Here is a 27795-nt window from a genome sequence, read left to right on the forward strand (position 1 = left end):
TTAGGTGAGAGAAAAGATACATACATATTAAAAGTTTATTGTACAAGCAAAGTACTCAAAGATGCCCTATTATGTCATATATTTTCATATATTTGTCATTAGCCAACCCAATCATTATCCAATCAACTAGAGACAACAACATTTTAAACAGTGGAAATAATTTCATATGCAGACATGATAGAAAGAGAAAAAAAAGAATAGAGACCAGGCAATGAGAACTATAGTGTCCCACCACTCACATTCAATAAGCAGATGTTTATTTGGACCAGGTTCTTGTTTTAAATTCCTGTATAGCCCTACTCCTCCTCTCCTCACCTCGGGGATAACCATCATGCTGGAATCGCCCAGCAGGTATTATCAATCACCCCATAACAGGAATCCTGATCTCTGTGAGGTGGGGGGTGCAGGAGGAAACCACCATCCAGTGGTGACCTAGGACAGTCAGATGGGAGAAGGATGGAATGACTTAGGGAAAAAGCATTCCTAGTTTTCAATTTTGTAATCTTAAAAACAGCCCAAGTGACAGTGAAAAATTATTACCATATATTGCTGCAAACAGACAAATATGTTATCAATCTTTAGTAAGGCTACAATCCTGAGCTCCCCCTCAGTGGAATGTATTGTCCCTACTCCAGGTTCATCTAAGTCCAGCCAAATGTCAGTTCATCCAATTCTCTTCTTTAACCTCTTTCCCACTTCCTCTCCCCTCCACTAGAAAGGTGAGGGGCAGTGATAAAGGGGAAAGGAACTGAGAAAAATGATGTGATACTTGCTCCTTTTTCTGCCTCTTCTGTTTAGTTGTCTCAGGATTTCCTTGTTCTAGACTTTGGGAATGCCTCCAGCCTGCTGAGCAATGTAAGTGGTAAGCTCAGTGGTAAGATAAAGAAGATTCTAGACATTGATTTGAGAGAGGTCACCTGAGCTGAATGGTCCAGCAAGGATCGGGGGGGGGGGGGGGGGGCGGGGGCGGGAGGAGGGGGGTAGTAAGCCTTGAAAAACTGGAAAAGAAGGCATGAGACTTTTCTAGGCAAGGAAAGCGATGTTGGCAAAGCTAGCACAGTGGGAATGCACAAGGCACAGTGATGCAATTGTATAGCCCGGCCAGCTGGAGCACACAGTTTGTGTTTGGAAGGAGAGAAGTTTGAAAAAAATGGGATGCATCCAGACTCCAACAGGCCTTGGAGAGTGATTATAGTTTTTACTAAGAATAGTAAATCTTATTAAATTAGTCAGTGGTTATTGTCCCAGCTGCAAAGATCGAGACAGCCTCATTTTTAACTTTTTATCTAAGTAGGAAAGGAAACAGAGGCAGAAACCGTTTTTTACTTTAAATAACCCCTATAATACCTGCAGCCCATTAGACAACCGTAATTACTATTGATAAAGGACTTTTAATATGTCAAAATCATATGGGATTTAGTGATGAGGTTAGAAAACAATAAAAAAAAAAGATTTTCAGTTATGCTTTTGGTTAGACAGATAAAAACTGAGTTTTGCTTTGTTATAATTCAACCCTTGGTCATGGTAATAAATAACAAGTGACACCATTATCATAGAGAAGAGATAGCATGAATTTAGAGAACTGAAGAAAATAGCTGCTTCTAAGCATTTCCAGTTTTCTAACTGAATTTAGAGTAAATCATTCTCCAAAGAAATGCTAACCATTTCTTAAAAGCTAGCTACATAGAAAGGTTTACTTTAGGATAACCATATTTTATGATTATGACCAAATTGTCAATTATATTTCCTGCCACCATCCATTCTTTTGTTTGTTTTTAATGTTTTCGTTTTTTATGTTCTTGTGTCATTGATGATGTAGAGTCTTGGTGCAAGATCTGAACTACTCATTCTGCATGAAATTTCAAAGACTCCCATATCCTTTAAAGAATTGTTTTTCAATTTCCAACTTGAGATATTAACAATACTATATTGATCTGCCACACAAATAATAAATAGCTAGAAATGTGCAAATACTGGCAATTGCTTAATTCAAAGACTAATTAAAACTTTCACAAAACAGTGTGGTACCTTTCTCTCCATCTAAACACGAGGAAACCAAAGTGCCAACCGCTGAAGCACCCTCTCCAGATATTTGATACATCTGTTGAGAGCAGGGTTTCCTAACCTATTTATGGTGATCGGTTTTTTTCCCAATCTCTCCTAGACACATACCACTTAAAAATACAATGAAAACGGCCCAGCCAGTGTGGCTTAGTGGTTGAACATCGACCTATGAACCAGGAGGTCACAGTTCGATTCCCAGTCGGGGCACATGACCAGTTTGCAGGCTCAATCCCCAGTGTGGGGCGTCCAGGAGGCAGCCGGTCAATGATTCTCTCTAATCATTGATGCTTCTATATCTCTTTCCCTCTCCCTTCCTCTCCGAAATCAATAAAAACATTCTTTTAAAGAAGAATATTCTAAATACTCCTCTGGGCCTCACACGGAATTGTTATAGCTCCCAAGGAGCCCAAGCCAATAATGAGTGTGAGGGGACGCTGGAGTCAGAACTCCCACGTTTGCAATTCAAGATGAGGGAAGCAGTTACAGGCAGCAGTTTCTTTGAACGATGCCATCTTTCTTACATCCATTAATGAGGGTGTTTCCACGTTTTCTAAAAAATGGAATTTGTCCAAAGAAGCACTTGATAAAAACCTTCACTGTCCTTCGCCATCTGCCTTCTTCGCTCAGACAGGACAATGCATGACCTTCTCTGCAGATGTCCTCTGTCAGGTGAAATTTGCAGACGGTCCCTTCCCAGGGCAGGTTTAATTTATGCAAATGAGTTGTGATGTTCCCTCTCCCATATTTCTTTTTTCCTTTCTCAAGGCTTTTATTTTTAACTTTCTTCTCCTGATTTGTCTTTCTTTATCTTTTTATATGCTAGTCAGAAGAGTAAGTGTTTCATTTTTGTCCTTTCTTTTTTTGTTGTTTAAGATATTTAGGAAGCTTTTGAGCAGCTATGCCTGTGGGAGCCAAGGCATGAACTGGCTGCTAAAACTGCGTGCTTAGCAGGAAGCAACTGCTAGCATCATTCAAAATTATGTGTGACTTTAAAATGACTTATTGTTAGTAATGATGGACTTTTATGCTATACAAGCAGTAATTAAGCTAATAGAGTGTAGATGTGGACTACTGTAACACATATGAAAGAAGATATATGCTAACAATTCAAGCTTTTTATTATAATCTTAGTATCAATATTTTCCAAACATATATCGAGCATCTAATGACATATACCTTGAAACATGCAAAAATAAGTACATAACAGAGATATTAAAACTATCCTATATAATAAAGAGCTAATATGTTAATTAGACCAGATGGTGGAACGACCTTCTGGACGACCTTCCAGAACGACCAGTGAGTGGGTCCGAGGGGCTGTGAGGCAGCTGGAGCTGCAATGGGATGAGCCCCTTGCACGAATTTCATGCATCAGGCCTCTAGTAAATAAATAAATTAAGTTAAATATTTGGGAATAAATTTTTGGCTTATTTTTTATCAGAAAGAGGCTGTGAAAATTGTGTGTTCTTTTACTGCTGTTAGAAAATTGCCTACTTGCTTAAATAAGCATTTTTTAATGTTCCATTAGGTGCCCTAAAAACAAATATATATATCCTCCCAAATAGTATATCCTAATATAATAAAGATGTAATATGCAAATGGTCAGTATGCCGTGACACGTAATGACCAAACGCGTCATGACCAGATCAGCAGGAGGGTGGGGCAGCGAGCTACAAGTGGGCGGCAGAGAGCTACCAGAGTGGGCAGGGCAGCAAGCTATGAGTGGGGGGTGGGGGGGGCTACAGGAAGGCAGCAGTGAGCTACAGGCACACGGATTCGTGCGCAGGACTACTGGTCCTAATATAATAATGTTATCTAAAAATAACCTTATCATTGTTGAGTTAAAATGTTTCATTTGTTCTGGTTAAAAACATGCCAATACTAATAACACTACATGAATTGATACTAATAGTTATTCTACTAGTATATAGAATGAGTCTTTCATGATACTATTCAAATATATTTTATTGTTGATAGTATTTGAAGTGCCTTCTCTCTCATATAATTTGATCCAATAACACAACACTGGGCATGCCATCTCAGTATGCCCATACTCTCAGCCAGTGATCATTCTCCGAGCAGTGATTTCCTCCCCACCTCTCTGTGAGGACGTACACCTGATGCTCAGAGATTCAGAGTTCCGGGGGTTTGCTTTTCTCAGAGAATTTTCAATAATATCAAAATTTTTAACACTGAGCTTCTATTTCCCAATGTTATCACCTCCATATGTTCTGTGTAATGTTTATTCATAAAACCCATTGATTTTCTTTTCTGTTGGGTTGTGAATGTATGTGTAAGGTATAGGGTAAGGGTTGAGGCTCATTTTTCCATGTGATTATCCAGCATCATTTGTTTAAAAAGATCATCCTACTCCGTTGACTTACCTTGGCATCTTCAAAAAAAAATCAGCTGAGCAGGTACTATGGTCCTGCTTCTGGAATCTTCATTTTGCTTCATTGGTCTCTATGTCTAGCCTTATATCAGAATCACCCTGTCTTTATTACTGTGCATGCATAGTAACACTTAAAATCGGGTAGTATTAATCTTCCAACATTGCTTTTTTCCCCCAACATCTTTCTGGTTCATTTAGATACAAACATTATATTTCCATATAAATTTTAAAATCAATGTGTCAGTTTTCCAAAAAAAAATGTCCTACTTGAATTTCAACTGGTTTTACATTGAATCTATAGATTAGTATGAAAAGAATTGACATCGTGACAATATTGAGTCTTCAGCTCCATAAGTAGGGTTTATCTCTGTTTATTTAGGTTTAATCATTTCTCTTGGCAGTCTTATGGCAATCAGTGTACAAGTTTTGTACACATATCATTAAATCTATCTCTAAGTAGTTCATATTTTTTACCATGTTTCAAATGATACTTCCTTATTTTAATTACTAGACATTAGACAAAGTATAAATATTTAAAGAACTATATATATACATAAATATAGACATAGATGCTAAGGTTTTTCTTCCTGCCTTCTAAGGGCAATCTTATCCCAGGTCAGAGGTCAGAGATTTCAAGAATATCATCACTGTGGTTTATTGGTCTACCAGGCATCAATAGATACCTAACAAATAGTATTAACAGCTTTTACCTAAGTTCTTCGGTTAGGGACATTTAACAGTTTATCATGAAGGAGATTCTCAACCAAACTCAATGTAATCCTTAGGGTTTCAAATGTAGACACAGGTTAAGAAATAAAATTTCTACTTGTACCAGAGCAATGTGGTAAAGGTGGTAAAGTTAAATACACATTTCAAAATCGAAACAGTCACCTGCAGCACATAACCTGCAAGCTAAGGATTATCGATTGAATACACAGAAAACATTTACATGTTCCTCAGAGTTACAGAGGCTTCACACTGTGCATCCACTTTGCCATGGGCTTTTGGATACCTACATCACGGAGAATTGTGTTTTTGTGGACTGACCGCCTACTGGGCAGACTTGTTATGCCAGGGTAGGCACTGTCATTCACTAAGCCTGATGTCCTGTTGCAGACACTGGGTTGCTCGTAGGGCTTAGCCAAATGAGGTTTCCATCATTTCCCTTCCTTGCTAAAGACCCAGATCCAAGCATGCCATTGACTCCATAAACTTGCCCTTTCCCATCATCATTCACATTTTTTTGTAGAAACTATCAGCGCTTTGGGTAGTCCTAACTGTTCTAATTGCTCCAAAGAAGGCTTAAATGAGTTGCATCAGCAAATGAGAGTGGCCCTCTGACCACTCTTAGGATACACAAGCTTGGAAAATAAGGTGTCCCTATCATTAGATCAAAGCAAATGGGACCTAGAAACACGATCACGTTAAACTTTTGTTTGCAGTAAGAAGACAACATGCATAAGTTAGACAGAACTAGATAAAAGGTATACTATATTGCCAAATGTTTTTCTTGGATGGAAAATATTAGGGACATAGTAGAGCCAGAATCTCTAGCTGACTAGACAAGAATCTCTCTCTCCAGAGATCTGGAAGGGTGTGCAAAGCTCTCCCAGGTCAGAGAGCAGCCCCACCAATGGCTAATATGAGCTCTTTATCACAAACACAAGGAAGTGAGAAGCTGTCAAAGCATTATGTGGCTCTTCTCATTTTGTCTTATAATTCCCAGTGGGATCTTGAAAGAAACCAGAAAACTTCTCATATTCCCACTCTCCCCCTCTGCCAAGTTGAGACAACACTAATTATCACATACTGCCCTCAACTCGCAACAGTTTGAAAAGACTTGGTTTATTTGAAATTTATGGAAATACAACTTGAGGAATTATTCTGTACACAGTGGGTTCTAAAAAGCACTTTTTCTGTGTGGGATATTTCTAGTGGCCAATAAATACAGAAAGCAAGCAAAAAAAAAAAAAAGAATAGCTTAAAATTGGCTGTGTAGTAAAATGGTTTTTACATTATTGCCATGACATGGGGCTGAAATTCATCCATAGGGAGCTGACATATCCTCAAAATGAAAACTGTTTTAATGAGTTTTCAAAGATGAGGGGCAAAGTTGCCAGCCCTGTGTTGGACTCTGATAAAATCAATAATTAAAGCCTTCCTTGCTTGATGACATTTGGTTGTGCTGCTCCTCTCCAATAGTCTGCTAAGAAGTTACATTTATGTTGCTATATTTCCTTAAAAAAACACATATGAAACCTCATATTGGTTAGGTCTGTGGATCATTCCACCAATGAAACCGATGTTCGAATAAGTGGGTTTTTCCAATACCTGCCAGAATGAGTTACAAAGAACTAGAAGGATTGTCCTGGAAAAGAAGTGTCGCAGAAGAGGAGGGTCATTTGGGAACACTTTGGAGACCAGACCTGGGTGACCTATCATTAAAACCTATGTGTTGACTACGCCCAAGTTCTCTTGGCTCATTGCCCTTTGATTTCCATAGCTGGGATCACCCAAAACCTATCTGAGACTCAGGCTTCTTTCACATCCTGGGTGATTTTATTGGCTAAGAGTAAGGAGCTTTGACCCATAGTTTAGTATCAGCTGAGCCTAGATAATATTAATGGGTCATTATTATCAATATCATTAATTTCTGACCAAACTATTACTGCTTAATAAGTTTAACACATTGGAGACGGGTCACGAGAATTCTCGCTTCACATTACACAGTGTTTTACAAAGTATCATACTTTTAAAAGATATTAGCTTGTAAGAACATGTAATAAATAACTTCAAAATGCAGTGGGTGTTTAATTTTAAAGTGTGCCTTTAACATTTATGTAAAAACTTTTTTGTACTCGTTCAATAGAAACTTATCTGGCCACTGGGTAAAGCTAGCAATAAAACTACTGGTCCGCAATGTGTTTTAAGATGCAGACAGCTCCTTAGTGGGTGTGTATCTTGGATCTACCATTTACTATGTGACCTTTCTCTAGTCTCTTCTCTCTAAACTTTAGCTTCCTAATCTCTGAAGAAGAGATAGAATACCTGTATTGATCGATCTATATACACTAGTCTATCCATATATAGGGGTCTAATATACAGTGCTAGTAGAGCTTGTGGTATATCATAGGTACTCAATAAATGTTATTTTTCCTTTATTGCTCCTTCCTTTCCGTGTTTAAGTATAACAAAGCTTTATGCCATTATAATCACTCATTGTTCGTGACTCATACAAGGAGCTGTTGATATTTATGCTAGGAATGATTGTATATCCTTAACATTGTCATACATCTAGAATGGAAATGTAGGTGAGTTTAGTGACTAGGAAAAGTTAGGAATCTGGGCTATGTTTGTTTTTTTCCCCTCCTCTGTGTTAGCCCATTAACATGCTTCCATCATGGAGCTTATTACACTATTTTGAAATGATTTGTGGTCAATGTGATTTCTCCTCCTCAAGGACAGAGTTGATGTCTTCATCTTCAGCTTCCCCAGGCCTAACACAGTGTGCGGTTCAGTACTTGCGGCTATGGGTACCTGATCCTGTTCCTCTGCCAAAGGGGCCTCCCCCGACCTGTTCTGTCTCACCTGACCAGGAAATGAGTCAACCTGATTCCAGGAGCTCAATCTCTTTAAAGGAGAAACACATACGTACGAGAGAGAGAGAGAGAGAGAGAGAGAGAGAGAGCTTTTTAAAAAATGAACCAGATATTAGGTGATCACATTTTTTTAGATTTTTTTTACAATATATTTTTATTGATTTCACAGAGAAAGGGAGAGGGAAAGAGAGATGGAAACATCAATGATGAGAGGATCATCAATCAGCTGCCTCCTACACGCCCCTTACTGGGGATTCGAGCCTGCAATCCCGGCATGTGTCCTGACCAGGGAATTGAATCGTGACCCCCTGGTTCATAGGCTGACACTCAACCATAGAGCTACACCAGCCAGGCTAGATTCTTTTTTTAATGGTGAACTGCCCCTTGGAATTGACTCCCACAGGCCTAGAGGTCTGTATACCTCAGTAGTTTGTACCTCCTGATCTATGTCCAGCCCCACGATAGGGCAAAGGGGTAGATATCTACCAAGAAACAGTCTGAGTTGCAGATATTCATGAGCTTTAACAATTTGGAAACAATATAATTTAGGACTCATGGGTTACTAATATGCAACGGTACATACTAGTATTACTCACAATGTGAGCACCTTCTGCCAATTTTAATTATCATTCTCTGCATAATTAAGTTGTCAACGTTGATGGGAAAGAGGATGCATGCTGTAGAAATGTGGAAACTCTGGAGATCGATGTGGGTTGAAATTAGTTTCGTGTTTAAAAATAATTATGATAATAATTAGAATTTGCTTGGTACCTGATAATTTACAAAGTGCTTTTACACATTATTTAATTTCACAAAGATTATGAACTGGCCCTTAGGTACTTGATGCCAAACCTTGAACATTGTAAAATGGAATTTAAGGGAAAGTGAGAAAGAAGATAATTAAAAATGCACTGAAAGACAGAAAATCAGCCAAATTCATTGGCAGAGAAATAGATTTGTTTGGCATTTTAGAAACTCAACATATCTTGTAGAAGAAGCTGTTGGCCCATCTTTGGGTTTCACAGTGTCGGCACTGTTTATTGTTTTGGGGAGAGTTTTTGATGTACCGTTATAATGACGTTTGCTTACTTAACACTGAAAGATGTGCAAAACCGGGAGACATCTGCACCATATTTAGAGGCAAAACCAAGAATGATTGGTTAAATCACTGAATGAAAGTAGAAGAATGATCAGAGGGGAAATATAAGGAGCTGATTAATCGTTCGTTTAAAACTCAGGTATCCACCTCGACTAGTGGTTCTCAACCTTCCTAATGCCGCGACCCTTTCATACAGTTCCTCATGTTGTGGTGACCCCCAATTTCATTGTGACAAATTGAACATAATGAAAGCATAGTGATTAATCACAAAAACAATATGTAATTATATATGTGTTTTCCTATGGTCTTAGGCGACCGCTGTGAAAGGGTCGTTCGACCCCTAAAGGGGTCGCGACCCACAGGTTGAGAACCGCTGAAATGAGAATCCAGACTGGCCTGCAGGATGCTAGTGACAGCCATAGCTTCCTTCCCACAGCCGCACTCAGGGTTGTTTTCTGTCCCCTCAACATCCTCCTCTAGACCTGAGTTACTAAAACACAAAGGAGGTAGTCAAATGCCGCGCAGGTGAACGAGAATGAACCTCCAAAGTCAAAGAGCACCCCACCTGCGACCTCTCCACCACCTCCCTCATTTTTTTTATTTTTTTGCCTCCTGCCCTGCCTTGCCTTCAAAATGCAAGCTTCTATGGGTTGCCAAGAAAGGAGAGATGGGATTTAATATTCGGACAGCCAGGCAGGGACCAAGTCAAGTTACTAGATTACACAGGAAGCCAGCATCATCGGAGAGCCACGGAGGCAGCCCCAGAGCCGCGCGCGGGTGTCGCCGGCTCAGCGTAAGCCTTTCCAGATGTGGCCGCCGCGCGCGCCGGAGCCTGGCGGCGCTCCAGGAGGCCGCCTGCAGTCGGCGCACTCGGGGCCGCAGCGCCAGCCGCATTGCCCGACTCCTGCAGGCGCGGGGCTCGCGGCCGCCCGGTCCCTGTCCCCGGCCCCGGGCCGCCTGGCAGAGCCGCAGCCCGCAGCCCCGGGAGGACGCCTGCAGCTGGAGGAGCGGGAGCGGGAGCGGGAGCGGAGCAGAATGGTCGCGGCGCCAGGGCAGCAGCCCTGAAGTCCTTCGCGGGGATGGGGGACCCCGAGGCCCACGTGATGGCGCGGCCCCTGAGAGCCCCTCTCCGGAGGTCCTTTAGTGATCACATCCGAGACTCCACGGCCAGAGCCCTGGATGTTATTTGGAAAAACACCCGAGACAGACGGCTGGCAGGTGAGGGGCGAAGGGGAGGGGGCGGGGGGAGGGGAGGTATTCATAGGAAAACAATTAAATACACCGGCTCAGGGAGGAACGCGGGTCATTTATGAGCCCATCAGCCGGGTGAAGTTCCTCACTGTCACGGCGGTGCCCTCAGTCTCCCTCTGACATGTAAAGCTTCTGCAGTGTTTGGGGTTTGGGGTGTGTCGTTTTCTCCCTGTGATGCCTCCGTCTGATTAATTCTAGAGGAGGTTTTATGAGAGGTGCTTTCTGTGGTGGTGGGGGTGTTGTTTTTCCCCTTGAAAAACCAAGCGAGATCCTTATGCGTATCAGGAGATCGGTGGGGGTGGGCCGCCTCGGGCAGACGCACGAGGATCCGCTAGGCAGCTGGGGTCAGCTGCGGAGCTGGGGTCCGAGGTGGCCTGGCAGGCGCGCAGGCGAGGGGCCCCGGGCGGGCGGGGCGGTGTGTCAGTGGAGTAATCCGCGCTGCCCAGTCGGAGCTGCTGGTATTTCCTCTGGCAGCTGGAGCTGTGCTGAGTTCCAAGAGTGTGTCAGGTATGCTGGAGGCAGGCATTTGAAATATAATAAAGCATAACTACAGTGGTGCAATTCAAACGTCCTAGGGCTCATGTGACAGCGACCAAATGGCCGGCTGTGTTAGCAGGGCCACGCTAAGGAGACGGGAACTTCTGCCTCATTCTGGTGTTAAGACTATTCAGAAATGGATCCCGAATAGCATTGCCAACAAGCAGGCAAGAGAACTCCAAATCCCAAAAAGCTCTCCCAGTCGTGTTGAATGGCTCTGTCTTGTTTGCTGTCTAAGTCTGTATACTGATGTCATCTGCACAGATGGGTCAAAGATTATGTTTTCTTTACCCTTTTGGTTAATCCAGTTGTTTTTCATATGCTGAGTGAAGCTCTGCATTGTTGAAAATATTAGAAGTGTCAGTCTGGACTTCTGTGCTGTGTGCTCTCAATAAAAGGTCCTTTGACTTTCACACAATTGTCCCAACATGACTTGAAAAGAAGGAGTTTAAGGTTTGTGACTGTGACAAAGCAGATTATGAAGATAACATACTCGTTACCTAATCATGGTAAGCTGGAAATTTTTCCTAAATGCTCATAAAAATCTTTCTGTTAAATTAAACGATATTGCCCAGGACTGGGAGAGAATAAACAGTGTTGTCTAACCATAGCTAGGGGAGATGGAGCAGAATATTTTAAATTTAACCATTTTAGTGTGGCTTTATAGTAAAATGTGACACCTTAAAGAAATTCAACTTTCCATATTAAGGCAGGTTTTTTTTAAAGTGTTCTATCTAGTGATAAACATTTGTATTTGGCTAGTGGAAGTTTAAGAAACAAGATATGGGAATATAAAATTCACAACTATAATTATTTGAACCCCCCCAAAAAATAAGGTGATTGCTTTATTGTTGTCTTGTTTGACAAATTCATTGTCACAAATGGAAGGATTCCACAAATAGTGTCTTGTAAAGATGACACAAACATATCTTACTGTGGTTGGGTGTTTTAATTTGATAGTAAGACTAATTCAAACATTCCAGCGTCCCAGACTTCCCCTTCCATTTTCATAAATGAGGAGCTTTTGACAGCTGTTGACTTCTGAGAATAAGGATATGATCCCTGGAAAAATGCTGTCTCTGTTTTGTCATTTGTCTATTAAATGTTTGTAAGTATATTTTTATTGATTTCAGAGAGAAAGGGAGAGGGGGAGATAGAAACATCAATGATGAGAGAGAATCATTGGTCAGCTGCCTCCTGCATGCCCCCCACTGGGATCAAGCCCATAACCAGTGGTCAACCACTCAGCCACACCGTCCCAGCTTGTCTGTTAAATACTAATGGTCTATATGGAGTCAAAAATAGAGCATCGAGTGAAAAATACTTAGAGAAAATTAGTTACTTTTTATGTGCGATGAAACATTAAACAGGTCCACTGGAGGAAGAAATTCTTTGTATTGCCCAGTTTTCCTAAGATGAGTACGACCTCTTAGGCACTTCGCACAGTGGAGCATCCAGGTTCTGTACTGGAAAGGAAAGGGCTTTGGCTACCACAATGGACTGATTGCTGGGGACTCAGACCCCCTCTGTGTCCTCCCCCGTTCTTGGCACGTGGCTGGGAGCTTCATCAGTGTTTGTCCAATGGAGACCGACTTGGTTCACATCCAAGCCTCAAGAGCACTCATTCTATCCTTTCCCTCAAACTTCTCCCCTGCACCCCACCCTCCCACTGACCAAAGACTTTAGCTGTTAATTATCCACAAGAAGTCACTTCTCCAAGCATCGGTACACTCCATTCTATGTCCTCCCACTTGGCCCTCTCTTGTGGAATGGAGGGCAATAGGAAGTCCAAACCTCTCACTTCACTTTCTGTTGTGAAATTAATCAGGTGACAGATGAGAAGTGTTTTGAAGCCCCACAGGAAAATACTTCATTAAATAGTCCCTGAAACACTATTTCTATGATGATCATTTCATGTAGTTTCTCAAAAACTAATCTGAGGTTTCAGTTTCTTCCATACTGCTGGGCCAAGAGACAAAGTTTTAAGTTTTCTTGTTAGATATTTTCTCTATCAGTCAATATCTCTCTCTCTCTCTCTCTCTCTCTCTCTCTCTCTACATAACTTAAGAGTTCCTAGTTCTGCCCCAAATGATGCCATGTACAAAAACCACCATATACCTCTTGTTACCTTAAACTCCCTTATGTCAAGAATAGGAATTTCATCTGTTATGTTTAAATATCCACAGCCTTATAAAAACACAGTACAGAATTGCTGCTAGAAAAGGCCTTTAGGTTGTGAGGAGTGACAGAACAGACTGTTTTATTACATGCTCCTTTATATGTAACTAGAGGCCCGATGCACGAAATGTGTGCAAGAGTAGGCCTTCCTTCCCCTGGCTGCTGGCACCGGCTTCTCTCTGGCACCAGGATCTGGGCTTCCTTCCCTCACAGCCCTGGCTTTGTCCAGAAGGACGTCTGGTCTAATTAGCATATTACGCTTTTATTTTTATAGATTGCCTTTCTCTGCCCAACCACACAACCCTCTTCTCTCTACAACCATTATTCCCAAGCCCACAGGTACACTGTCTTCTTTCCTAAGCACAGAGGATGGCATTGGGTCTTCAGGGAATTGGAACTTTGGGTGAAAGATGGGGTCAACAGTCCTTCTGTCTTACACTTCCTCTGTGTCCTCACCACTCCTCTGCTTCCGCCCGGCCTCCCCTTGAGCCCAAGGACATCTTGGCATCAGGGTGCATTCATTCCTTAAAACTTCTTGCCCTTGTAATCCTTGTGTATAGGGTCATGTAGGGGTTCTTAGCCTTTTTTGTGCCGACTGGTCTCTAGCATTCTGGTGAGGCCTGTGGATCACTTCTCAGGATAATACTTTTAACATAAGTAAAATACATAAAATCTAAAGGGAACCAATACTAATAAAATGTAGTTATCGAGGTATTTAATATTCAAAACTCAAAGTTGTGATAGAGTAATACAGCATGAATGAATTGTATAATACACTATTGTGTTTAAAATATAAGGAAGTAAATTTAAATTAAGTATTTTTTTAAAGATCCCAGATTTATTATTGCTCCGCTAGAGTCAGAACATTAAACTGTACAGTAGCTTTGGATTCATCTCCTTGTCGCCAACCATCATAGGTAGGGAATATTGGGGAGCAACATCCGTACCCAGGTCACCAATGTGCAAACCTTCAACTTTCCAGTTTGGTAGTTGAGTGGGGCCAGCAATGTCACATGAACATCTGTGGACAGAAAAACTGCACTCATGTGTGATCAGGGGCAGCTTTGATAACTACCATACCTGTACAGCAGGGATGTGTGTAAGTGGTATTTTGTGATTTCTGCAGCAACTGTTAATGAATGGAAAAGTCTGTGGTGACAGTCACAGGGACAACTGATACCATGGCGTGTGTGTTGGCGTGGAGGGGGCGGAGGTTCAGCTTGTCAACCCTTATCATTAGAAGAAACGTGAAGTTTCCATTAGAATTTAGTGAAACTAGAAATGAAATTGTTTCCATCCAAGTTCATGGACACCCTGAATTCTATCCATAGACCCTAGATTACGAATCCCTGCTTAATACCTGTAACTTCCAAATAGTTCTCATCAATAGTTATCAGAGTCTGAGATACTGGGCCGTCGTACGTGAGATGGCTGGAATTCCTTGATGTACCAGCATATTTTCCAAAGCTCCACCAATGACTGAACTGAAACACCAGCAAGACTGCCTCTGAGGAAGAATGAAAGAAACTAAATTCAGACTAGAAAGAGACAGAAGACTGAAAGCAGGGCAAAGCCCAGACTATACATGTACAGTAGCTGTCATCAACTGGGAAGGTGGAATGAACAAATAAACCACAAAAGAAAATAAACATTAGTCTTTCTTTAACATCTAGTAAGGTAAGGACAACATATATAGTGTAAAATACACTGATTTATAAAAATATTCAATCAATTCTTACTATTAGGGAAACATGACATAGAAGAAAAAAATATGAATGCCTCAACCTGCTATGAGACATGTGGCACTGCTTCTAGAGCTAAACATTCAAAAGAGGAAGAAAAACTGAATTGTCTATAAAGAAGGCAAAAAAAAAAATGTAGACAAATCTCAACCCAGATGAGATTCAAGAGACATAAAATAAATTCTTCAAGTATCTACATCAGGTTGGATCCCCCTGGGATATTTTGCTCAGCATCATCTGTCTTTTGTGAAATAAATTTTTACCTTTCAGCTGACCAGGTCTCTGATTCACTAGCAAAAGGAATGCTTGACATGCTGTGTGATACGCTGGCTTTCAATTCCATGGGGCATCAAGAACCCTGGCCCACTTCCCATGGCAGGCAACCACAAACACTGACTTTGTGAACTGTTTTCTGTTCTTTGGATCACAGTGCAAAGCAAGTAAGGGCATATGTAATGCCTTTTAATCAAGAGTGATGCATGCCTCAAAATATGCAGGCTCCTCCCGTAAACAAAGACTTCCCTAGACATACGCAACACTATAGAACGTTTTAAAGGGTCTGAGAGGCAACCACTAATGATCCTTCATGAGACACTCTCACATTTCTGGAGGGTAGGCGTGAGCATGTAGCTATTAAATTAGGTACCACTATTTCCGATAAAAAGAAGGGCATGTTGATGTGGAGGCCAGCTTTGATGAGAGAGAAAACGGTGGCTAAGAGAGCCGGCTGTGACACCAGCCTGCCTGGGTATGAACCCTGGCTCTTGCACTGGATAACTTCGGGCAAGTCAGCCTATTTCTCACCAATATAAAGAGGATAATAATAGTGCTATACCATAAAATTGTTTTAAGAATTAAATGAGCAACTAGGCAGAGTGCTTAGGATAGTCATTGACACATAGTAAGCATTCCTTGAGTTTGGATTTTATAACCTCTCTTCCCTTTCCCTTTTACCCTGCTTCCCTGGGAGTTCTCCCTGTTAGCATGACACTGCTATAATTTTCCTAAGCTTTTTGGGCAAAACTAGTTCAACCAGTCCAAAAAATAGAAAAGAAAAGGTTAAACTGTTCATGGGAAATGGGCATTATTTCTGTACCTTTGGAGAAAAACAAAGCAGATTCTAATGGAGGTGATTTTTCGCGTGCAGACCTTGAACTCCAAAATGAAATGACTTGAGGATAACTGTTTTTGCACATTGATGAAGGAATCAGTCTTGCATATGAGTTTGTCAGGCTAGATCTGCAATATCTGAAAGTCATCCCAAGCGAGTTGAAACCTGCTTTGAAAATTGCTGTATAGATGCAGCCAAACATGGGAAAGATCAGCAGCACCAGCACGCTGAGGTTTCAGGCACGTGGCCCCGTGCTGGTATGGGAAAAAGTATGCGAAATGCCAAGGTTGCCACTGGAGAGGGATATGTTGCCTGGCTCCCTTTCTAGAGCAAGACCTCTATAACTTTCTTCAGTTCAAATAGTATGTATGAGCAGTCTGCATATTTTGCCAAAGGTTATTATACACAAATAAAGAGATGTGTCCAGAGTCAAAGGCGTGGTCGGAGGGGCATATGAATTAGTCACAGGTCTGCTAAGGATCTGAAGCTGTATTATGAAGCCAAAAGTAGTTTTAAAAGAGCATTCCTGGAAGTTCTCTATTCCAGAGGAATTACTAGGGCCTAGATTGAAGTTAAACTTGTCTTTGTGTTTTCCAATTTCTGATTCTAGTCACTTTTAATAATAATTTGTCATTCTTTTTATTTTATTTTTAAATATATTTTTTATTGCCCTAACCGGTTTGGCTCAGTGGATAGAGCGTCAGCCTGTGGACTGAAATGTCCCAGGTTCGATTCCGGTCAAGGGCATGTACCTTGGTTGCAGGCACATCCCCAGTGGGAGGTGTGCAGGAGGCAGCTGATCAATGTTTCTCTCTCATCAATGTTTCTAACTCTCTATCCCTCTACCTTCCTCTCTGTAAAAAATCAATAAAATATATATTTTAAAAAAGAGCTGAACTATTTATATATACATATATATTATTGTTGATAGTATTTCAGATATCTCCCGTTCCTCCCCCCCCCCTTAATCATCCTCTTCCCAGCTCCTACCCTCCCCCCCTCAGGTCTCCACTACCCTATTGCCCGTGTCCACTGGCTATGCCTATAAGTATATAAGTTCTTTGGCTTATCTCTTCTCGTCCCCCAACCCCACATCAAGTCTGTTCCATGCCTCCATGCTTAGGGTCTTATTTTGTTGGTCAATTCATGTTGTTCATTAGATTCCACAAATAAGTGAGATCATGTGATGTCTTCCTCAGATTGGCTTATTTCACTTAGCATAATATTTTCCAGGTCCATCCAGGCTGTCCCAAAGCGTCGTTCTTTTTTTAATTGAGGTGTAATTGACATACAACGTTATATTAGTTTCAGGTGTACAACATAATGATTCGATATTTGTATGTATTGCAAAATGATCCCCACAATAAGTGTAGTTAACATCCATTACCATACACAGTTACAAAATTCTTTTTTTGTGTGATGAGGACTTTTAAGATTTGCTCTCTTAACAACTTTCCAATATGAAATACAATATAATTAACCATACTAGAGGCCTGATGCACAGATTCATGCACATTGCAACTAAATTAATTAGAAGGTGGCCAGGAGGACAGGACTGGGCAAATCGGGCCAGGCACGCCCTGGAGCCAACCTCCCACGGTCCCTCCCTGGCCGGCTGCACCTGGAGCAGCTCTAGGGCTCGAAGGGTGTTTGCAGAGTGAGCGGGGTCCCTCTGGCAGGTGGGGTCCCTTGGCCTGGCCTGCGGGGATCAGGCCGAAATCGGCAGTCCAACATCCCCCAAGGGGTCCCAGATTGCGAGAGGGCACTCTGCAAAGTTGCTGCTCGGCAGCTCCTGCGTTGAGTGTCTGCCCCCTGGTGGTCAATGAGCATGATAGCTACCAGCTTAGACTTTTATATATATAGATTCACCATTCTGTACTTTATATCCCCATGAATTTTTAATTTATAACAGAAGTTTGTAGCTCCCTTCATCCATTTGGCCCACCTCACCCCCAACTCTGGCAACCACCAATCTGTTCTCTGTATCTATGAGCTTGTTTTGTTTTGTTTTATTTTTTAGAATTCCACATATAAGGGAGATCATATGGTATTTGTCTTTCTCTGTCTGACTTATTTCACTTAGCATAATGCCCTCAAGGTCCATCCATGCTGACGCAAATGGAAAAATTTCACTCTTAATTTATAGCTGAATAATATTTCATTGTATCTATGTACCACATTTTCTCTATCTATTCATCTGTCCATGGACATTTAGTTTTTTCCATATCTTGGCTATTGTAAATAATGCTACAGTGAGCATGGGGGTGCATATATCTTTTGAATGCATGGTTTTGTTTTCTTTGGATAAATACCCAGAAGTGGAATTGCTGGATCATCTGGTAGATCTAGTTTTAATTTTTGGAGGAACCTCCACAGTTTTCCACAGTGGCTCCACCAATGTCCATTCCCACGGGCAGTGCACAGGTTTCCCTTTTCTCCACATCCTTGCCAACACTTGTTATTGCTTGTCTTTTTTGTAATAGTCACTCCAACAGGTGACATCTCATCATGGTTTTGATTTGCATTTCCCTGATAATTAGTGATGTTGAACATCTTTTCATGTGCCTGTTGGCCATCTGTATGTCTTGTATAACCTGTGATTCTTGAAGAAAGAGGATGTGCCATGTGCTGGCACTGTTTGTGTGATGATGATGATGATGATGATGACGATGACGACCTTGCACCAATCCTTCTGTGCTCCTCACCCATTGCTTGTGAATAACCACTGCTATTTTTGATGCATTTGTTTGGAATTATCATTAAAGACTTAACCAAAGTTACCCAAAGAACAAAGTTATCTATCCCCTTACTGATCAAATACATGACTGTGTAGTGCTACTGTTGCACTTCTCAGCCACAGCCAAAGACTAGGCGCGTAATTAAACTAAAAACATTTTTTGTAATATGAACTAAATCTGACACCCAGCAGTAGGTGTCCATTTTCCACTGCTGATCACGGAAATAAAAACATTTGAGTCCTGGCAAAGAGCCTCTATGCCACTATGAGAATATGACAGTAGTGGGGTGTATGTGTAAGTAAATATAGGTATTTTGGATTGAACTTTTATTCACAGTATCCTTGGTATGTTCAGCCAGGTAAGTTATTGGACATTCCTCAATTTGAGAAAATTCTCACGCTAGTAACTGGACTGACTTACCTGGTTGCTGCCTCCGCTGAATAGAAATAAAAACATGCAGTACCCCACACTGATTTTACTTCAGTATGCCCAGGGAAGTAGTAAGGTTTGCACTATTTGAGACAGTCATTGACCCACACCTCATATTAAGTGTAACTCAAATGTATTCCAGATAGAAAGTTCCATAGGGTGTGAGAGTGGCAGCCAGGAAGTGCTGAGCGAGAAGAAGTTCATTTTATGATTTACCAAGATACTTACCCAAACTCATTATTTTTAAATATATATTTTATTGATTTCAGAGAGGAAGGGAGAAGGAGAGAGAGATAGAAACATCACGCTCCCTACTGTAGATCAAGCCGGCAACCCTGGCATGTGCCCTGACCAGGAATCGAACCATGAGCTCCTGGTTCATAGGTCAGTGCTCAACCACTGAGCCATACCAGCCAGGCCCGAACTCATTATTTGACAATAAAAATACCTTAATGTTGAATTCAGTGTCATACAGAGGGTTGTCAGTTTTGATCCTCTATAGCAATATTATCCAATCAGTAAATTTTTTCATTCAAGAACTAAAACACTCAATAAAAACAAATTAATGAAAATCACCAAGACATAGTAAAAAAACATGGCATATTATTGCTTGGTGAACATCCTGACACTACATTATCACTTTCTCTGTCTCTTTAGAGGATTTATTATTAGCATGAGCACATCTATCAGTTAAATACACACACACACACACACACACACACACTCACACACACAAACACACCCATACACCCATCAGGATGCCATGACTTCTAAGACCTTCTCTTCATCAAAGATTGAGGATTCCTGACTTACAGGATGCTGATGTAAACATCACAAAGTAGCCTCTGGTTGTTGACAACTTGGGGTGGAGGTGGGGATACAACACATTTAATGATGTCTAGACTTTGTTTTATCTTGTATGTTTTTTTGTGACACATTTAGCTTTTTGCAGACAACTCTCAAATCCTGACTCAGCTATTCAGTGTGGTTCAGTTTATCATGATCCATCATCTCTAATATGGTTTTGAATAGCAGGATGTTGTAGGTCCAGATTGAAGTGTGACCTCTGAATGTTTTCCATTCATGCTTGATTACTATATCCTAGAGGTCTAGACAGTGTTATTGGTTTTTCACCAACATAAACATCTGGGGAAAAAAAGAAGAAGAACTAAACTAGATGAGTAAGAACATTCCTAATCTACCTTTATAATATGCTACCTTTAAAATAAAACTTTTTTAATATATATGTTTTTATTGATTTCAGAGAGGAAGGGAGAGAGATAGAAAGATATAAACATCAATGATGAGAGAGAATCATTGATTGGCTGCCTCCTGCAGGCCCCTTACTGGGAAGGATCGAGCCTGCAACCCAGGCATGTGCCCTTGGCCAGAATCGAACCCAGGACCCGTTAGTCTGCAGGCTGACACTCTAGCCACAGAGCCAAACTGGCTAGGGCTAAAATAAAACTTTTTAAATGAAGCCCTCTCAAGTTGAAAGGATGCCAGCAAACGTATTGTTTTTCAACTCTGATAAGACAGTCTTTGGACTATGATTTTTCTCTGACTTAAACAAGTTTAAACATGTAATTTTAGGCTGCAATAGAACCGTCTTTCCTTGGTGCTATTACAAAAAGCTAGAATTTCATTTAGTGAATTCCAGCCAAATTAAATTAGCATATGCATGTTAACTCATGTATATAGCTCATGGATGGACAAATGAGATGACAATCCAATGAGGGGAGGAAATGCGCCAAACCCAAAGCAATGTGGAAATAAATATAATCAGGCCATCTCGAGTTTTATTTCTCACGGGTTGATTTTCATATTCTAAGAATTATTAATCACATTAGAACTCTACAGAGAGCGTATTTAAGAACCATAACCCAACAGCCTAGTAGAGTACTGTGCCACTGAGTCCCAAGGAGAAGCTGAGACCCTTTCCTTTATGCTGGGGTACAGACCACATTCAACCAGACATCAACCAAACATGCCCCAGCCAGGAGCACCAGGTGGAAGAATGTAGAGGGATGACAAGACACCCAAAGTGTGTGCCTTACTCATGCCTTTGGTAGGCAGATGGCACATACAGCAGTACTGTGAAAATAACACCGGACATTTTATACTTTAATTTTGTAAATTTATGAAATGTACATTCAGTACCTAATTCCAGTTTATGTATAACAACTTATAAAGTTGAACTTCTTTCTTTTTCTCTTTTTTTTTTCGTTTTTCTTTTGGGTAAAAAGGGAAGATAAAGGTATAAATCGGTGATTTAGAATCCAAGACTGTATTTCCAGCCAAAGCTCTTTGGCACAGCATAGTCATTGCACAACTGAAGATAAACATAGAGGGTAAACTCTAGAAAAATTATTTCCAAGCAGTGCCTGAAAATCTATTCTAAATGCACTTTGCACCATTTAAGACAATAATAACAGTCTGTGACCTGCCACTATGTGCATACCCCAAGGATTAGCTGGTACATCAGGGCCAAGTGTAAATAGACTGGGAAAAGAAAAAAAATAAACATTTAACTCTTTTAAAAAGGGAAGAAAGGGCATTAACAGGGGCTGAGGGTAAACCATGCCTGCTGGTGCTGCCCCTTGGGGAACGAGGACAAGGGTGTCCCAACCGTGCACCCACCTTCCTGGCCACACCACACACATTCCAAGCTCCCATTCTTCCGAGGCCACTTTGTAGAAGATGTTTTTCTTTCTGTGACCCTGAGCATCACTCCCACTTTGCTGCATAAAGTGTTCCCTGAGTGAACCCTCATGGCCTTTCATCCTCATTAATCCCTACCACCAACCCACACATGCCCCGCCTCTCAAACTGCTTTTGTGACTGCTCTTTTCCTTTACCCGTTTTGTGCTTAAAGTTAGAGGCTGACTTTAAGAAGCTCATAGTGCATAATCTGTCCCGTGTGTGCGTGCTTTCTTTCCTTGGTTCCATATTTTCCTCCCTATTCGGACCTCAAGTCTTTTAACTGATTAGTGAAACACCATTCCTGGAGCTATCCACTTGTCTTCACACAAAAGTGCCTGGTTTGGAATCGCAATAACTTAGGTAACATCTCCGTTTCTAAATGGACTCCAGGAAAACGATATTTGGCATCTTTTATTAAGAGAGAAAAAAGCTGACCCCATACCACCTACCAGTTGAGCTGTAAGGGTCAAAAGCCAAGTGCTTTTAATAACTTTTTAAGAGTAGGTAATCCTTGCTCGCTTTGAAGACTGAAGCATGGACTAATTGCTTTTGTAAAATGAAGGTGATGTTGCTACAGCTAATGGGCCATGCAGTCGGACCCTGGCACATTTGATCCCAGTGTCTCGTGTGGCTTAAGTTGATGTTTTCATAACATACTCATTGGTTTTGATTCGACACAGTTCAGATAACATTTAAAATTGGTGTTTTTGCTTTCCAAAAGTCTTTTCTCCAAAAAATATCTTTAGATATATTATCAATTGATTAATAGCAATATTATCTTTATTAATATTTTAGACATATAAGAAACCCATGTGTCAACCACTAATTTAAGTAATAAAGTATTAAAATTACTGTTTTTAAAATTTAAAATTACAGTGTGCCCCTACTGGATCACATTCCCTCCCTCCTCCTCCTCTCAACTCCCTTGGAATTCTTCAGTCCAGAACTTAGTGCTTAATCATTCCCAGTTTTGCACTCATATTACATATTTAAGTAAGCTAAACTAATATTAATTATTGTTTTGCACATTTAAAAGCTTTAAGTAGTACCATACTACAAATATCCTTCTACAACTCACTTGCTCAAAATTATATTTTTGAGATTTATTCATGTTGAAACAGAAAGATCATTCCTTCTTACTGCAGTTATATAAGTATGCCACAATTTATTATTCATTCTCCTATTGAGAGGCATTTAGAATGTTTCCAATTATGTCTTATTACCACACGCACTTGCTGTTAGGAATACTGTTGTCTATACCTCCATGTACATATGTGTAGCAATTTCTCTATGATAGAATAATTCATCCAAGGATAGAATTTCATAGTCTAAGATATGTACATCTTATATAGCCACATTGTTCAACATGAATTACAGTTGTGTCAATGGTATACTAGTAAAGGAATGCCCATGATAGAAAAGAGAAGTTTTCAAATGCCATAAAAGTCATAGAATATTTACTTTAAAAACCATAGAAATGTAAATTATATAGATATTAAAGTCAAATTTATATATATATATATGTATAGTCATATAAATATATTCATCTATATATATACTTATATAAATACACATAAATTTGTATAATATATCTCATATATAAATATATCATAAAAAGTTTTTTAATTAGTAATAGAATTAACCAAAGATTAGATGAGTAAGGTTTGGAATGAAGGCTATAAATAATAAATAATATTTCCCTAATTTTAGTGTGGTTTTTTATGTAGGTCAAGCTAAAATATAATTAAGTATCCATTTAAAGGTAATGATAAACATCAAGTTGATGTATGCCCAATTTCAGCCTATATTCGGGTCCGAATACAGCTGAGGTAGGGATGAGAATAGAATATGGAAGGAGAGTATCTGAAAATTAGAGGAAGCAAAAAGTGTATGATTCAGAGCTAACATCTTCACAATAGCCTGTATTAAGAAATGCTTACAAGAGCACCTAACATAATGCCTCTTCCCCACCAAAAAATATGTGAAAGCTTCCAGAAAAACCAAAGGTTCCCTGGAACCAAGTGTGAAAGCCTAGCATAGGGACCAACTATTTGAGTGCCATTGAAAAGCAACTCTTTCCTTAAGCAGCAAATAATTATCTTCAAGCGTAGAAAATGTTAATTTGAAAAATAAGCATAAATTTTACTTTTATTTTACTTTATTATATGAGTAAGTAGCAACACTTTTGTTTAAAATGTCTCTTGCAAGCAAAACATCATGCTTTAGAGTGATGTGCATGTTTAAAAACAGCATCCTTACTTGACCTTTTCTCAGAGAGATACTCAGCTAATGATGGTCACTCAGTTTTGAAGCTCAGGTTGCAGAGTGTGGACGTGATTGCCTCTGGGCTTGTATTCACCCATCTACCTAGGAATCTTCCTTATCATATTGATAAGCTGGGAGCCATGCACTGCTTTGTGTTGTGAAGATCTCAGAGGTCATTTTTTAAATGGGGCACAGCCCTGTCGGTGTGGCTCGGTGGTTGAATGTCGACCTGTGAGCCAGGAGGTCACAGTTTGATTCCCGGCCAGGGCACATGCCCGGGTTGCAGGCTCGATCCCCAGTGGGGCATCCAGGAGGTAGCCGATCAATGATTCTCTCTCATCATTGATGTTTCTCTCTCTTCCTCTCCTTTCCTCTCTGAAATAAATTAAAAAATATATTTATAAATAAATAAAGAGTAAAATGGGGACACAATCAGCTCCTCATAACTGTCTGGAAATATTGACAAATTTTCAATTTTCTTAGTTAAACGACCTCTTTTTATTTTGCCAAGTTGACCACAAACCATTTCTTCAGAACGTAAAGTCCAGAAGGGACACAAGCCATACTTTGTAAAACATGTGGTGGTTTTCTTCATAATCACTGGTTTGTCAATTTCCCTCCTGATGTTAATGCTTGTTATCATTTCTCGTGGAATATGTGCCCTTCAAGCAATTCTTTAAGTCTCTTCTCTTTTCTCCAAAATATAAACCCCCATCTCTTCTTTGAAGTCTCCTTATTTCAATTAGAACTTCTCTCTAATAACCATCATTACTATTCCTAATTTACTTATTCAATCATAATCACTGTCAAAATTATTATATTTAGCACACATGACAAAATTTACATTTAGAACTAACATTCTCTCCCACAACACCAGTAACACCCATATCTCAAAGAGGGGTTGTGGAAGAAATTGTAGCAAGGGTTTTTTAAGCCTTTTTTTTTTTAAGACTCAGAAAGAATGTAAGATTGAAGTTTTTCCTCAACTTCCTCATATTTCATTTTAGCTAGACACCTAACATTCAGTGCCAGCCTCTGCTAGAGCTTTTGTTGCATTATTTACTCCTCATCTGACCCTATGAAGTAGATTCTGTTATCCGTGCTTTACAAATGAAAGATGTCCACAGAGGTTAAATAACTTGCCAAACATCACTTAACGTGTCCAAATTTGAGCTCCTTCACTTTCCCACAAAACCTGTCTTTTCATCTCAGTTCATGGCAGTTATCTTTAGCTCCTCTCTCCTTTCATTCTCCACATTCCTTCCACCAGCCAATTATATCCGCTCTACCTGCAAAATTCATCTAGAACCCAACCACTTGTCACCACCCTCACTGCTACCACCCTGGCCCAAGCCACCATCATCTCGAACCTGGATTCTCGCAACCGGCCTCCCTACTTCCACCCCGCCCCCCTCCTGTAATTTATTCCAAACTTGGCAACCGGAGTGACGTTTTTAAACATAAATCATGTCCTGTCACTCCTCAACTCCAAAGCCTTCAATATCTTTCCCTCACACTTAGAATAAAATCCCTTCTATAGCCAAGACGTCCTTACCTGACCTGGGGCCTGCCTACCTCTCCTGCTTCGTCTTCTTTTCTCCCCAGTTCACTCCATGCCATGCACTCTGGCCTCTCTGTTCCCGGGAAACTGCTGTTCCCTCATCCTGAAAACTCTTTTTCCAGTTGTCGCATGACTCTCTCCCTCACTTCACTCAGGGCTCTGCTAACATGTCACCTTGGCTGAATTAAAATCACATTTTTTAAAAATCACATTCTCCTATTAACCAAGTACAGTTCATTTACCCCAGAATGTTATATATGTTTGTTTATTGTCTCTGCCTCCCTTTAGTATAACAGTTCATCTTTGAGGCTAAAACCAAAATGCACACATACATATTTCTAAATGAAGCTATACATATGTGAATACTTTATATTATATTATACAAGTACTTTTTCTATTGGACCAACTAAAAGAAAAAATAGGTATAAGGAGATTGAGGCAAAACATCTACCTCAGATTTTTTTTCTGAATCAAACACTCAGAAGCTGTTTGAAGGAGTACCCCCTCTTTTGTATATCACATGTTTTGTTTTATTCATAAATTATTTCCAGATTGTATTCTTACCTCTATTTTGATAATTCCAAAGGCTCAAACTACCATTTATAGAGTGTCCCAAAAAATGGGTACATACACTTTGAATAATTATAAAGGCAGTGTTTATTAAAACACATTTTATTTTCAAAATTGAGCTATCAGCTGTTAAAGTATACATACATTTTTTTTAAATATATATTTTATTGATTTTTTACAGAGAGGAAGGGAGAGAGATAGAGAGTTAGAAACATCGATGAGAGAGAAACATCGATCAGCTGCTTCCTGGACATCTCCTACTGGGGATGTGCCCGCAACCAAGGTACATGCCCTTGACTGGAATCGAACCTGGGACCTTTCAGTCCGCAGGCCGACGCTCTATTCACTGAGCCAAACCGGTTTCGGCTACATACATTTTTTGAGACACCCTGTATATAAGTGATAGGATAGTTATACTTGTATGCATTCAACATCAGTTGAGTCTTTTTCATCTATCTATCTATCCAGCTATCTATCTATCTACTAGTATCTATCAACTGTATATCTATCTTTTTCTGTCCTCTCTTCACCTTTAAACTCTAATCCTGTATCTCCAACTGTCTATTGAACACGTAAATTTGGAGGGCTTGCAACATCAGATGAAAATCAACAATTCCAAGGTTAACTTCTCTCTGTGTCTGGCTCTTCCTCTCTAGACATCCACCACTACCCCACAGGCTGTCATTACTCTCACCTAGGTTAAGCCAGGGCCTCTTAAGCATGTCCCTAGAACTCTCACACTTGCCACTTCCATCCATCGTGTACGCCACTGCCATCTTCACTCTGTCACTGTTTTTGCTCAATGTCATGCAATTTCCAGACACATAAAATCAAAACCCCTCTGCCTGCTTGTGAAGATCCTGTGATCGAGCGACACTCTCCTTAGTCATGTTGCTTTCTCACGTTCCACTGAAGCAGGGTGTTTGCTTCTCCTCCAGTTTGCTCCTGTTCGTCAACAAATGTAGCATGATCCCTTCATCCAAAAGCAGTCATCTTGCTTTTGTAGAGTTCGGAACAATGGCAACCTTTACTGATGTCCGTCTTGTCTAAAGTCGGGTAGCACTTACTGATTTTTAAAATGCCCATAATTAATTCTGTGCTGTTCTATCTATTGCATGTCTTTGTTGCTATTTCATGTGTTAGTCTTCTCCACCCAATTAGATAGGAATCTACTTGAACAGAAGAAACATCTCTTGAACTTGTATATAGCACTGGTATGCACCCACATAGCATACCAGTACTTTTTTTTTTTTCAAACAATGCGCACGCGCACACACACACACACACACACACACACACCAGTTCAAATAAGTCAGCATTCCCATCGCTTACTCAGAATAAACAAGTGTGCATGCCAATTCAAGTAGGACAGGTGGGAGAGAAATAAAGGAAATATGATATTTTGGGGGAAGTTTTGAAATTTTCAAACATTGTAGTATCTGTTGTTTTATTTTTAATAATAAAAATAAGGCACTGATTCTCTACACCCCACAGTCTGGAGGATTTATAATGAAGCTAATGAACCTTCAGGGTCCCTCACTTGCCCACACCCCTCT

The 27795-nt window shown here is 40.3% G+C and overlaps 1 protein-coding gene across 5 annotated transcripts in view; it reads left to right on the plus strand.

The window, feature by feature from the left end:
* The window catches only part of DLC1 (DLC1 Rho GTPase activating protein), a 368479-nt gene that overhangs the window by 188360 nt on the left and 152324 nt on the right, over positions 1–27795 (plus strand). Inside the window, exon 1 of one of the 5 annotated variants that reach the window (XM_070408303.1) lies at positions 10173–10372. The exons of 3 other annotated variants lie outside the window; for them this stretch is intronic. In XM_070408303.1, coding sequence (XP_070264404.1) covers positions 10234–10372 — 139 coding nt within the window. In that variant the 5' untranslated portion in view covers positions 10173–10233. Of the gene's footprint in view, positions 1–10172; positions 10373–27795 lie in introns of those variants that run through there. One more of the 5 variants, XM_070408304.1, reaches the window with a different exon arrangement.

Source organism: Myotis yumanensis, unplaced genomic scaffold (genome assembly GCF_028538775.1).
Source record: "Myotis yumanensis isolate MYYU_CA2020_CCGP unplaced genomic scaffold, mMyoYum1.0.hap1 SCAF_3, whole genome shotgun sequence".
NCBI lineage: Eukaryota > Metazoa > Chordata > Mammalia > Chiroptera > Vespertilionidae > Myotis > Myotis yumanensis.